The following is a 13,635-nucleotide window of genomic DNA, read 5'->3' as shown; positions in this document are numbered from 1 at the left end:
GTCCTGAGTTTCTTGCTCGTGCTCTCTTTCCTTGTGCTCCTGATTTGGACCTTGAGATTTCAGTCCGGTGCTCCAATGTGGGTCTCTGTCTCTGTCTCCTTTCATCGCCTGATGAAGGTTAATATTTAGGAGGATGCCTATAGGTTTTTCTTTGGGTTCTCTTTCTTATTTAGCTTCTCTAGGATCACTAATTATAGGATCAATGTCCTTTATTTCTGGCTAGAAACCACACAAAGACCCAACCAAGAAAGAGAATTACAGGCCTATCTCACTCATGAATATCGACGCAAAAATTCTCAATAAAATACTAGCAAACCAAATTCAAGAACACATTAGAAAAATTATCCATTATGATCAAGCAGGCTTCATCCCAGAGATGCAGGGCTGGTTCAACATACGAAAATCTATCAATGTAATCCACCATATAAATAAACTGAAAGAAAAAAAACATATGATCATTTCATTAGATGCTGAAAAAGCATTCAACAAAATTCAACACCCCTTTATGATAAAGGTATTGGAGAGACTAGGGATACAAGGGTCATACCTAAATATAATAAAAGCTATTTATAGCAAGCCAACAGCTAACAGTCAAGGTGTTTCATCATAGCTATAGTAACCCTAACTAGCACACCTAGTATACATGAAGTTCTGAGTTTGATCCCTTGATCCACATAGTGAGTTGAAGCCAGCCTGGAATAAACGAAAATTTGTCTCAAACTTTGATATAATCTACGTAATTCTTAAATACTATAGACATTTTAAAATATTAATATTTAGAAGTCACTTATAGATACTATAAAATATACTAATAGGTAGCCTTTGCTTACCATCGAATATTGTCTAGGAATTTACCATCACAAGAAATGTCATATAAATGTTTTTGATATCATTTCAATGTAAAATTTCGGCAAAGTATGTGTATGTATAACAATACATACACATATATACTGACATGTAGAAATAGAAAAAAAATCATTTTACAGAAGAGCAAGTACCAACTTGAACTTCCTTTGAGATTTGTTCTGAATCTCTGAGGAAAAATTTTTAAAGTAGGTTGGTACAAACCCATTAGAAAAGACATTAACTCTACCACAGTTAAGACATGCCCACCTCTGTCCTTCCTTCCTCTAAACCTCAACTGTCCATAGTTACACTGACCTTCCTGATACTGTTTCTGTGCTGTGGATGCACCCACCCCAGCCCACTCCAGTCAATTCTCAGACAAACCAGTCATGAAAATCATTGCAAAACACAAGTTAGAACTCATGTCTAGCTAGCACTGTTACTGAAGCCACAAACCTGAGATTAGGTAGGTCATGGGACCTAAGAGAGAACCCACTACTAATATTCTGCTAGATGAATATAACATTAAACCAACACTTAAAGACTTATCATCATACCCAAAGGCAAGTGCATCTCTCAGCCCTCATCAGAGAATATTATTGTTGCAATAGATGGCAATTAACACAATAACCCACAACTGGTCACCATGCAGACACTACAAAAAAGCAAGGTGTTCAACCCTAAATGCAACATCTACATCATGCTCTTAAGTCTCAGGGACCATCTCAGAAGAGAGACTGGAAGGAATATATGGAGCTAGATGCAATGATGACTACAGCGAAACCATGTTTTCTGAGACAGTAGAGTAGTTGTACATATGAAATGACAGCAGCTGTGACAGCATGCACATGCTCTTCATGAAATAAAGTCAGACAAGAATAAAGTGGGGAGGTGACCAGGAAATTCCACTCCGAGCTGAGAAGCTATTGGCAACTGATAGCTTCTTGAAAGGGAAAATCAGTTCTGTAAAGAGTTATAGTCCCTGAGAGGCTACCCATGGTCTAGTAGATGACCCAGGCATTAAGTAGACACCATGAATTTAAAGAAGAAGAAAACACGTGAGAATTGAAGGAAATTGGGGAAAGGGTTCAATGGAAGGGAAAGGAGAGTGGAATAGACCAAAACACATTATATTCAATATATAAAATTCCCAATAATAAAATAATGGTACACGAGAAAATACTAAGCATTGAATTTAAAAAACTATCATTTCATTGTGCATTACAAATACATATATCTGAAGACAAATCAGGCTACTAATACTTAAAGCTCATGAACATAAAGTGCAAGAGCTCACTGCACTAGGAACATGTACGAAACTAACAAAATCTGAATTTGGGTAGGGGATGATGTGAATATATGTAATATGTATGATGTATGCAATATGTATGTAATTGTGTGATGTGTGTGGTGTCTATATAATGTATGTGACATGTGTGTATGGTGTATGTGTGATGTATATGTAATGTGTGTGTAGCATTGTGTAGTATGTGTGATGTGTGTGGTATGTATGCAATGTGTATGCAATGTGTGTGATTTGTAATGTGTGTGATATGTGTGTAATGGATGTGTGTGTAATGTGTATGCAATATGTGTGTAATATATGTGATGTTTATGTGGTATGCAGTGTGTGAGGTGTCTGTGGAATGTGAAATGTTGTGACATATGTATGATGCATGTATATGTTCCTGCACCCATGCAAAGATATGAAGAGACCAGAGGTCAATGCCAGGTGTCTCTCTATCTTTTTCTATCTTCTATTTTTGAGTTAAGGTCTCTCAATGAACCTCCAGCTCACTATTTCAGAAAGACTGGCTAGTTAGCAAGCCAGGGATTCATCTGTTTCTATGCCACTCCCCGAGCATATGGATTATATGCATTCACTACCATACAGGACTTTTACTTGGATGTAATGACTCATGCACTTTACCCAGTGAGCTAACTGCTGAGGATTCTTTTTTTTAATATTTTATTTATTTATTATGTATACAATATTCTGTCTGTGTCTATGCCTGAAGGCCAGAAGAGGGCACCAGACCTCATTACAGATGGTTGTGAGCCACCATGTGGTTGCTGGGAATTGAACTCAGGACCTTTGGAAGAGCAGGCAATGCTCTTAACCACTGAGCCATCTCTGCAGCCCCACTGCTGAGGATTCCTAATTTCTTATTAAAAAAAAGAAAGAAAGAAAGAAAGAAAGAAAGAAAGAAAGAAAGAAAGAAAGAAAGAAAGAAAGAAAGAGAAAAAATATGACCAATTTGATTTGACATTTATGTCCTCCAATCTGACAAATTCCATATTCTGAAATCCAATTCTGAACAGTTTTAGGATGGTGTTAGGAGGTGTGGCTTACGGAGGGTGACTGATTAGGTCCTGAGAGAGCCCTACTGAACAGGGTGAGGGTCCAGTGGATTCCACTGTCCTCTCACCATATGACTCAGCTGGGAAAACTAAACCCTCACTGCACACTACAGCTGCTAACTAACTTCTTGACCTTAAGACGCCTTAGCTTTAGAACTGTCAGAAATACATTATTGTTTTAAGCTACTAGTCTATGACATTTGTTACAGCAATGAAATTAACAGATTATTACTGTCTGCTTTAATAATTATGAATGTATTGTCAATTTTACTGATTGACACACAATTATTATAAAGGAAACCCAAGATATGATATAACTTCAACCTACTATATCTTAGTAGGTATCCCCCCAAAAAAATGTAACACAGGATCTCTCCATGTACCCCAAGGTGGCCTTAACTCACAACCCTCCTCACTTAACCTCCCAAGTAATGGTATTCTAGGTAAGGACATGACATCAAGACAAATATTGATTTTTCTTAACAAAATATATATATATACATATATATATGTATATATATATACACACACACACATATAACCAATGTTGGGCATGTTACCACACACCCATAATCCCAGCAACTCAATTGCTGAAGTAGAAGGATTGTCGTGAGAATGAAGTCGTCCTGGGCTACATAATGAGTTCCAGGCCAGTATAGGCAACAGTGTGAGTCCCTGCCTCAAAAAGAAAAAAGAAAAGAAAACAAATCCTAGGCATAAACAAAAAAAAAAAAAAGAAATTCTCCTGCCTTCCTTCCCCTGTGAGTTATAGAGATAAAATGAACATTTTATTTAAGACATTTTCAATTGTGTGTAGTTGTTCTCTGGCCCTTAAAATGCCCTACTGCTTTAATATATAATGCCTGGTTGTTAAGTTTTTCAGTTTTCACATGATAGCTTTTCTGACTCCATATGTGACAATCAGCAAACAAACAATACACACTTGTTGAATAACTATTATGGACATGTGATGAATGACTAGATGAGTATAAACACAGTGTAACACAGGTGAATACCAGAAATTTCTAACACCACAACATGGACAACTATAGGATTCAAGTTCTATTATCTCAAACTCTCTTAACCTAATAAACTATAAAACATTTTAAGACAATGCATGAAACCCACAAAAAAATCACAATGCACAAATGTAGTGATTAGCTAATTATCATTACACAGATTAGGTACTAAACTTGGGCCCAGACTCTCTCACTAAAGAGCATCCTGCATGACTGGAAAGTGTCACATCAGTATATATAGGAAGAGATAAATATACTACAAAATATTATGAGGGACTAGGTGAGAGCAACTGGATTTCTATGGGTCAAATTAATAAAAAGTGCCTTTTTGGTCTTTTGCTGCTCAGGTGCAGGCCACTGCAGTCAGAAGATAGGTGCAGGCCACATTAGGCAGAAGAACAGAGACCCACAGCTGCACCAAAGCCAAGCTAATCACCAGAAGGCCAGATCCCAACAAGGACAGAGACTCCCTGTTAGATTAGAGGTCATACAAGCCACCATAAAGCCAGGCCACAAAGACCAGAAGACAAAAGAGTGCTATGGGACAATAGTCTTGTACCCTATAAAAATTTGTCACTTGGGTTGGTTTAATAAAATGCTGAATGGCCAGTAGCCAGGCAGGAAGTATAGGCAGGGTGACCAGAATAGGAGAATCTGGAAAGAAAGGTTCAGGCTGTAGTCATCACCCAGACACAGAGGAAGCAAGATGAGAATGCCTCATTGAAAAAAGGTACCAAGTCACTTGGCTAATAAGAACAAGAATTATGGGTTAATGTAAGATATGAGTTAATAAGAAGCCTGAGCTAATAGGTCAAGCAGTTTATAATTAATGTAAGCCTCCGTGTATTTCTTTGGGACTGAATGGCTATGGGATTAGGCAGGACAGAACCTCCATCAACAAAAGAAGAAAAAGAATCCAAGGAACACAACACCCATCCAACAAAGACAAACTCAGAAATTAAGACTTAGACCTATAGTCATCACAAATCCAGATGCCTAAATGCCAGTGTAAGAATACAATCAACAATAGGCAAGGCAATATGGCAAGACCAGAGCCCATCTATCCTATGAGAGCAAGGCCAGAATACTTCATTCAACACAGCTGAAGAACAACAAAAAAAAAAGATCTTAAAGTCAACATTATGAAGATGATAAGAGACCTTAAAGAGTCAAGGAAAAGAAAAAAAAATTAGAAGAAATCAATAAATACCTTAAAGAATGCCAAGGAAAAACAAACAGGTAAAGGAAACTATTCAGGAAATGAAAAATCAAAATAGATGCAAAGACTCCTAGTAATAGGGGATTGTAGTGTGATTAATAATTGATCTTAATGATAAAAACCCAGTGTCAGATATTAGGGGGTGAAAGCTGAAAGATCAGAGAAGAGGAGCAGCCAATCACATGAGTTCTTTATACCTCTAACGAAAACTCAGGTTGAAGAGGGCAAAATTCTGTCTCTGAGAATCCTCAGACTGAATCTTTGAGCTCCTGTATCCTCCCATGTTATATTCATTCCTCTCTTTGCCCAGTTATATCCCTTCCGGTCTTCACCTCCTTAGTGATGGGACTAAAGGCATGTGACTCCCAAGCACTGGGATTAAAGGTGTGAGCCACCACTGCCTGGCCTCTATACCTAACTGGCTAGCTCCACACTCTGATCTTCAGGTGAGCTTTATTTGTTAGATCACAAGTAAAATATCACCAAAGGAGACAAAGCCTGAGTTGGTCATCTTCTATAATCAGGCAAGGCCTTAAATACAGGGATTGGGACACCAACCCAGTCACAAAACCTTCAACCTATACTTTGTCCTCCCTGAAGAGTGTTCTGGGATCAGAGTCTAGCACAATCCTCATCAGAGACCAGAGAGACTTCATCCAGCAATTGATGGGAGCAGATGCAGAGTCCCACAGCCAAACATTAGATGAAGCTCAAGAAATCATGTAGAGGAAAGGCAGGAAGGATCAGAGGAACCTAGGGGTCAGGGATATTCCAAGAACACAGCCCATAGAATCAACTGACTGGGCCTCAGGGGGGCTCGCAGAGATCAGGGAGCCCATAGGGAGGTGACCTAGGTCGTCAGCATACACTTAATAGCTGGGTAGGTTGGTGTTCTTGTGGGATTCCTAAAACTGGGAGCAGAGGCAGTCACTCACTCTTTTGCCTACTTATGGGATCCTTTTCCTCCTACTGGGTCACCTTGTCCAGCTTTGATGTGATGGTATGTACCTGGGCTTATTTTAACATATCATGCCATGTTTGGGTGATGAAGAGGCCCACTCTTCTCTGAGGGAAAATGAAGGACTCATGGATCTGGAGAGGGAAGATGGTGGGGAGGAGGATGGGGTGAGGGAAGGAAAGGGAAACTGTGGTAGGGATGTAATATATGGGAGAAGAATAATCTTTAAAAAAAATTTAAAAGCATCTTCTCTTTAAAAAAAATGTAAAATAAACTCAAAATAAATGATAACTCTGGTTAAGTTAATACAGAGGAGTGGAAGAATCTACTTTTAAAATACTATAGTTACACAGTGAGTTTCCAAGTATGTAAAGATTTTTCACTACTAGGCAAGAAAGAGTAACAAAATAAACTTATCATCTTGTCTGACTCAATGAGGAAAAAAAGGAAAATATGAATATCAACAGTTTTAGACACTAGACACCACACCAAGCAACAAAGGACTGTTATCCTGTAAAAAAAGAAAAGAAAAACATAAAAACCAAGCTGCACTCAGAGAGTTACTTGTATGACTTCCAGAGTTTCTAGGCCACAGTCCAGGAGCCCAGCAGTCTCTAAAGCAAAGAGATGGAACTGAGCCATCAGAAGCCAAAATGGCTAGAGTTCACAGGACAAATTACAAGAGAGGAAAGAACTACAGAGAGAGGGCTCCAGAGACCTGGAGAAAGCACCTCTTTAGTAGTTTGCTGAATGGAGACCAGAGTCTAAGAAAGAGGAAAAGGCCCAAAGCCCTGAAGCATACAACCTGCCAATTGCTAAGGAAACAGTCCCAAGTTCAGATAGGGCCAGGAAACCTTAACTCCCACGGGCTGAGGGGCCTCTTCACTCTCACGTCATCTGCTGCAGTGACAATGAGGCGAAATGTATTCTCTAGACTTGGGAAGCCTAAAGCAGGACCTGGAAAGACCAAATGCTTTAATAAAATTTTATGTCTATTAAAACATAAAAACATTCCATACACAAAAATGTAAAACTCATAACGCCTGCAATCCAATAAAAAACTACCAAACAGAAAAATAAAACCTACAGGGGAAAGGGATATTACTCAACTCAACATTATCTAAAAGTAATAAAAATTATAAAAACCAGTAAACAAAAATATTTTAAAAATTATTAAATCTCTATTCATATGTATTTAGGAAGACAGAAGCCTTTCATAAAGATACTAGTCTAACGTATAGCAGTAAATACAAAGTCAGAAATGATAAACTAGACTGGATGTGACTTGCTGGTAACCAGATAACAAAAAATAACTGAGATTGAAAACCACAAGCAATGGAAACTTCCAAATGAAACAAAGAAAAGGGCAAGAAGAATTAACAAGTCAGGGAGTTATAGAAGTATACATAAGCCAAATACAGCTCCTCATCCTACTGACAGGAGCATGCAGACAGATGATGTGACTGTCATAGTTAGCTTCAGCTTCACACGCCCAGGAGGAAGGATATGCAATGGAGATACCTCCTTCAGACTGGCCTGGGCATGCCTGTGAGGCATTTTATTAACTGTTAGTCAAGGTTGGTGGGTCAGCCTGCGGTGTGTGGTGTCTGTGGGTGGGAGAGCGAGCCTAGGCTGTATAAAAAACGTAGCTGACTAATGTAGAAAGAAAGCCAGTACTCAGTATTTCTCCAGGGTCTCCACTTCCTACCTCCAATTCCCACTAGAGTCCCTATTCTAACCTGCCTCAGTGACGAACTGTGACATGGAAGTGTTATCCAAATAATTCATTCCCTCCCAAAGTTGCTTTTGGTCACTGGTCACAAACTAGAGCACCTACTATAAAGGACACTGTCCTAACTGGGAGGGGACATAGTTCAGTGCTATAGTGTTTGCCTGGTGCGTGTAAGGTTTAGCAAGGGTAAGAAAGGAAAAGAAACACCAAAACGTCAAAAAGCAAATGAGAGCAGGGCATAGTCAGAGACACCTGTCATCCGCCACTCGGGTGACAGAAGTAGGAGTGCGAGGCCAGCCTAAGATCAGCAGTTCTAAGATAGCCTGGCAACACAGCAAGACTCCACAGCAGAACAACAAATGCATTTGGTACACATAACCTACACAGCATCACTGTTTAGCAACACAGTGTAACTATCGTGTCAATGTTTCCATTCGTACTCATGTGGCTAAGTAGAAACTGAGAAAAAAAAACCCACAACTACAGCTACATGGACATGTCTTATACACACACATACACAGAGGAGGGCAGAGCATCTTCAACAAAGAGTGTGGAAAACCTATATTTTTATAAGTAGAACAACAAAATAAAATCTCACATGACAAAAAATTAACTTAAAATTAATTCAAGACCTTAAGTAGGTCCTTAAACTTCGAAATCAATAGAAGATATGAAGAAAAGACTTCAAGATGTAGGAATGGACAAGGGCTTTCTAAAAAGGCCTCAAACAGCAGAAAAGGTAATCCCAACAACTGACAAATGATGAAACTAAAACATCGATGCTCAGCACAGGAAGAATCGGCATACTGAAGAGACAGCACACAGGATGGGAGAAAAACCTTTGCCAACGACACATCTCATAAAAGATTAATACTTAGATTCCATAGAAAACTCAAAATACTAAACATTCAAAGACTATATCACCCAATAAACAAATGGAAAAATAAATTGAAGACATTTTTCAATAAAAGAAATTCAGAAGCTACAGAGATAATACATAGCTCAGCAGCTAAGAGCACGTGCTTTTCTTCCAGAGGATTCAGAATCAATTCTAGTACCCACATGACAGCCTACAAAACGGATCCAATAGCGTCTGGCTTCCTCAGGCACCAGATAAGCATGTGGTACACAGACATATATGCGAGCAAATCAAAAACACAAATGGACACAGCATATTAAAAATAAATATATTACTGGGTGGTGGTGGCGCATGCCTTTAATACCAGCACTCTGGCGGCAGAGGCAGGCAGAGCTCTGTGAGTTTGAGGCTAGCCTGGTCTATAGAGCGAGTTCCATGATAGCCAGGATTATAAAGAGAAACCCTGTCTCGATAAACCAAAGGGGGAAATATAATTTAACACCCTTAGTTGCCATGATAATGTAATTTAAAATTGCTTCTCAAATCTGTTTCATCACAGTCAAATTGGCTATTATCAAGAAAACAATGATGGCAGATACTGTTGAAGAGGGAGGGCAAAGAAATCCTTATACAGTTGCAGGTGAGAATGAAAACCGGTGAAGCCACTGTGTAGATCAATATAGGTATTCCTCGAAAACAAAAACAGGCCAGGCATGGGTGCAGTGATATTCATTTGTATTTTAATAAGTAAAGCTTGCCTGAAGTTCAGAGATTAAAACAGCCGCACTGGTCAGCCTTAAAGGTGACACACATCTTTAATCCCAGAAGCCACACTAGCTTGTCATAGACACCAAGTGGTAGTGGTGTCTGCCTTTAATGCCAGCACTAGAGAGGAATATAAAACGGGAGGAGACAGCTCTCAGACACAGTCTCATTCTGAGATTCCTGAAGGCAGGATCGCCATTTTGGACTGAGGTAGAGGTGAGAGCCAGTGGCTGGCTGCTTTGCTTTTCTGACCTTCAAGTTGAAAGCAATTTCTGTCTATTGGTTTTATTAATTGTGCTACACATTTGTGGCTCACTCCTTTAATCCCAGCATTTGAAAAACAGAGTCAGGCAGATCTTTGTGAGTTCAAAGCCTGTGTAGTCTACATACTGAATTCTAGGCCACCAGAGCTACACAGTTAGAGGATATCACAATAAATACATAGAACTACCCTATGATCCAGCCATACCATCCCTTGGCATATACATACCCAAAGGAATCTAAGCAAGCATACCAAAGAGATACTTGGACAACCATGCTTATTACAGTACTGTTCTCAATAGTCAAGATGTGGAAGTAACCCAGAAATCCAACAATAGATAAAGAAAATGTGGTACATATACTCATAGGAGTTTTATTCAGCCTGGATAGATGAGATCATTTTAATAAAAAATTTTTCCTTGTAAAATATTAAGGTATTATACTCACTTTGGCAACTACTTTGCCTTGTTTTGTCTTTCTTCCTTTTCTTTATGAGGCAATCACAGTGGATTATATAACCATTCAAGGTGTTTAATATACCCACACATGTGGTAGTTTGAATGAGAGGTTCCCCATAAATATCAAGCATTTGAATACTTGCCCAGTTGGTAGCTGTTACAGAGGATTAGGATGTGTACACTGGCCGGAGGAAGTATGGGTGTCGAAGGTGTCGAGGTGGATCCGCTCCACCTGGACCAAAGGTTAGAGAATTCAAGTCTGTTCCTTATACCATGTTAATAAAGTCCATTGCCTCACCTCTCCCCTTTTGGAGTGAAGTATATAAGCAGGTGGAAAATAACTTCAGGTGGTTCAGTACTCACTGAATGTCCCTCCCGAGGTTGTTCTGTGTTTCTGTCTCTGTTCCTTTTGCTTAATAATTCGAACCCTCACGGTCCTACACAGGAACGTACAAGTTTTGTCAAAGCTGTTCTTCAACAGCATGTCACTGGGGACAAGCTTTAAGGTCTCAAAAGGCTCAGGCCACTTCAAGTTAGCTCTCTCTGTTTTCTGGCTAGTGGCTGTGAGCTCTCAGCTATTGCTGCCATGCTCTCGTTCTGTCAAGATAGACTCTAGCCCTCGGGAACAACAAGCCCAGTTCAACTTTCTTCCATGAACTGCTTGGTCGTGGTCTCTCTAATACAATGGTGTAACTAATACAATGCACATTTTTATAGAGCCTTAGAAAATACAACTATATAAATATATACATATTTATGTATAAATAGAAAACACACATAACATAAAAAGCATCTGAGAATGAGAAAGCCTTCAATTTAGGACAATTGTTACTAAGTAAAGGAACACCACAGCTCAGCATAGGGCTATGGGACACTGTGTAAGGTGAGGATCCACTAGAAAGGCCTTAGCTGGCTGAGCATGATGGATTCAACAGGACGGGAATTCCAAATTCAAGGCCAGTCTGGGCTTTATGACAATATCCAAAAAGAAGAAGAAGGAGGAGAAGGAGAAGAAAGAAAGAAAACTTCAGTCTAGATAGCCTCAAATCCTTTGGTGATATTTTATTCCCTAACTTAGGTGGTATCAACTAGCTCAGCATATTGATTTGCAGGCTTTTTGCTGTTGTTTTTTAAGAAACTATAGCTGGGCATGCTGATGCAGACCTTTATCCTAGCAGACAGGGACCAAGAAATTTCTGTGAGTTCAAGGCCAGCTGGCCTATAAATGAATGTCCAAGAAAGGCAGAATTACACAGTGAGACCCTGTCTCAAAAAATCCAAAAGAATGTAAATATAAGTTAACTTTCATTTTATTTTTAATTCTACAATGTAAATACCTATTGCTATAAACTGAGAGAGAGCACCATGTGGGTAGGGTTCCCATGACAAGTATCACTGTACTAATAGAAAAAAGGGCACTGGCAAGCCCCTCTCTCACTCATTCTCCCTGTCTCACTCTCCCTCTCCTCATCTTTTACTCCTTCCTTCCCCTCTATCCTTCTCTCTATCTTCCTCTCTTTTACCCTCTTCTTCCCATCTGTACCTCTACAGACTCCTCTCCCCTTCCCTTTCCCATATAGTTTCAACGACAGGACAAACAAGAAGGCAACTGCTTGCAAGGCAAAAAAAAAAAAAAAAAAAAAAAAAAAAAAAAAAAAAAAAAAAAATCCACACCATGTCAAACAGGCCAGAACTATGAACTTGAATTTCTCAACCTCTACATTTATGAGAGTTAAAATTTTGTGTAAACATTCCCTTAAAGATACTGTGTTGTAGAGTAAATTAGAATTAATGTCTCCCTCCTTTTTTCTACTTAGTAATAGGACTAGAAAGCAAATTTTCTAACCACTGAGAAACATTTAGGCTGTTTACAGCTTTATACTCTGCCAAGAAAATTTTATACTGTACATTTTTAAGACTGATTTTTATTTTATATGTATGAGTGTTTTCCCTGCATATATGCATGCATACAATCTGAGTACCTGGTACACACAAAGGTCAGAAGAAGTTGTCAGGTCGCCTGCAACTGGAGTTATAGGTGGGTGTAAAACACCATATGGGTGCTGGGAACTGAACTGGGGTCCTCTTTAAGCAAGTGCTCTTAACCTCTGAGTCATACATCTTTCCAACCCAGTCTTTTTAACCTTTAAATCTGCACTGTGATTTTCTGACTAATGTGATGAACTTATTGCTCTATTGTGATATAGCCCCAGCACTAGCTACTTAGTACATCTTTTCCCCATCACAGCAACCAAGACGACACCATCATCAAAGACTGAATCCCCTTAACTTGCAAATCTGTTATTCTGATCTTTTTATGTTTTTACCTCTTCTGAGTAAGATGAATAAGGTAAAAGATAAGACTTTGCTAATTATTAGTAGCAGTGAATAACAGTTGCATCATGGCTATTCACAGTAGGCAACATGTATTTTTCTATGAATGTCCCAAAACTAATTACTTTAGACACTGTGCTCCAGTATCTTTAGGTTCTGAGTTTCAGAACAAAATAACCCTAACTGATCACTTGGTGACACAAAATCCTCTTGAGAATCAACGGCATACAAAATCCAGAAATTAATTAAAACCTCCTTTGAGCCATGAGATTCTATTCCATCTGGAGCTTATCAACTGTAGAGTATGCCACCATTACAGAACAAAGTGACTTAGACGTGGGATCTCCGGTACAGAACCAACAGCATCATCCTCTGTGGATTAAAGCGGCCTTTGAACACTAACATGCCAAGACAGAAGTCAAGAGGAAGAGTGGTTACCAGGGAGGAATCCTGCCTGCAGAGAGCTTGCCCTTCTGCCCTTCACACAAGAGTCTGTTTGCAACTGAGACTGGATTCTTGATTCCTACAATAGAAAAGTGACATAAAAAGAGATCAGAAATGTCTTCACATGTCTCCATTTAGTTTTGTGCTATTTCAATAACTTTAAAATATCTTTGAGCTGGAGAGATGGCTCAGAGGTTAAGAGCACTGACTACTCTTCCAGAGGTCCTGAGTTCAATTCCCAGCAACCACATGGTGGCTCACAACCATCTGTAATGAGAGCTGGTGCCCTCTTCTGGCATGCAAGCATACATGGAATGAATGTTGTATACATAATAAATAAATAAATCTTTAAAATATCTTTGAAATTCTTTACAGACAC

The 13,635-nt window shown here is 39.1% G+C and overlaps 1 protein-coding gene across 5 annotated transcripts in view; it reads right to left on the bottom strand.

Moving 5' to 3' along the window:
• Tasp1 (taspase 1) overlaps positions 1-13,635 on the bottom strand; it is a 218,774-nt gene that overhangs the window by 158,175 nt on the left and 46,964 nt on the right. For all 5 annotated transcript variants that reach the window (XR_007590415.1, XM_050134317.1, XM_050134318.1 and 2 more), the window contains one exon: positions 13,251-13,335. Coding sequence is in view for 4 of the 5 variants with exons in the window: in XM_050134317.1 (XP_049990274.1) it covers positions 13,251-13,335 (85 nt within the window). In the remaining variant the exon portion in view is untranslated. The remainder of the gene's footprint in view (positions 1-13,250; positions 13,336-13,635) is intronic.

Source organism: Alexandromys fortis, unplaced genomic scaffold (assembly GCF_014885135.2).
Source record: "Alexandromys fortis isolate MF-2015 unplaced genomic scaffold, M_Fortis_MF-2015_v1.1 scaffold_6, whole genome shotgun sequence".
NCBI lineage: Eukaryota > Metazoa > Chordata > Mammalia > Rodentia > Cricetidae > Alexandromys > Alexandromys fortis.
Note: the sequence above shows the minus strand (reverse complement) of the source record. Positions and strands in the feature narration are given on the sequence as shown.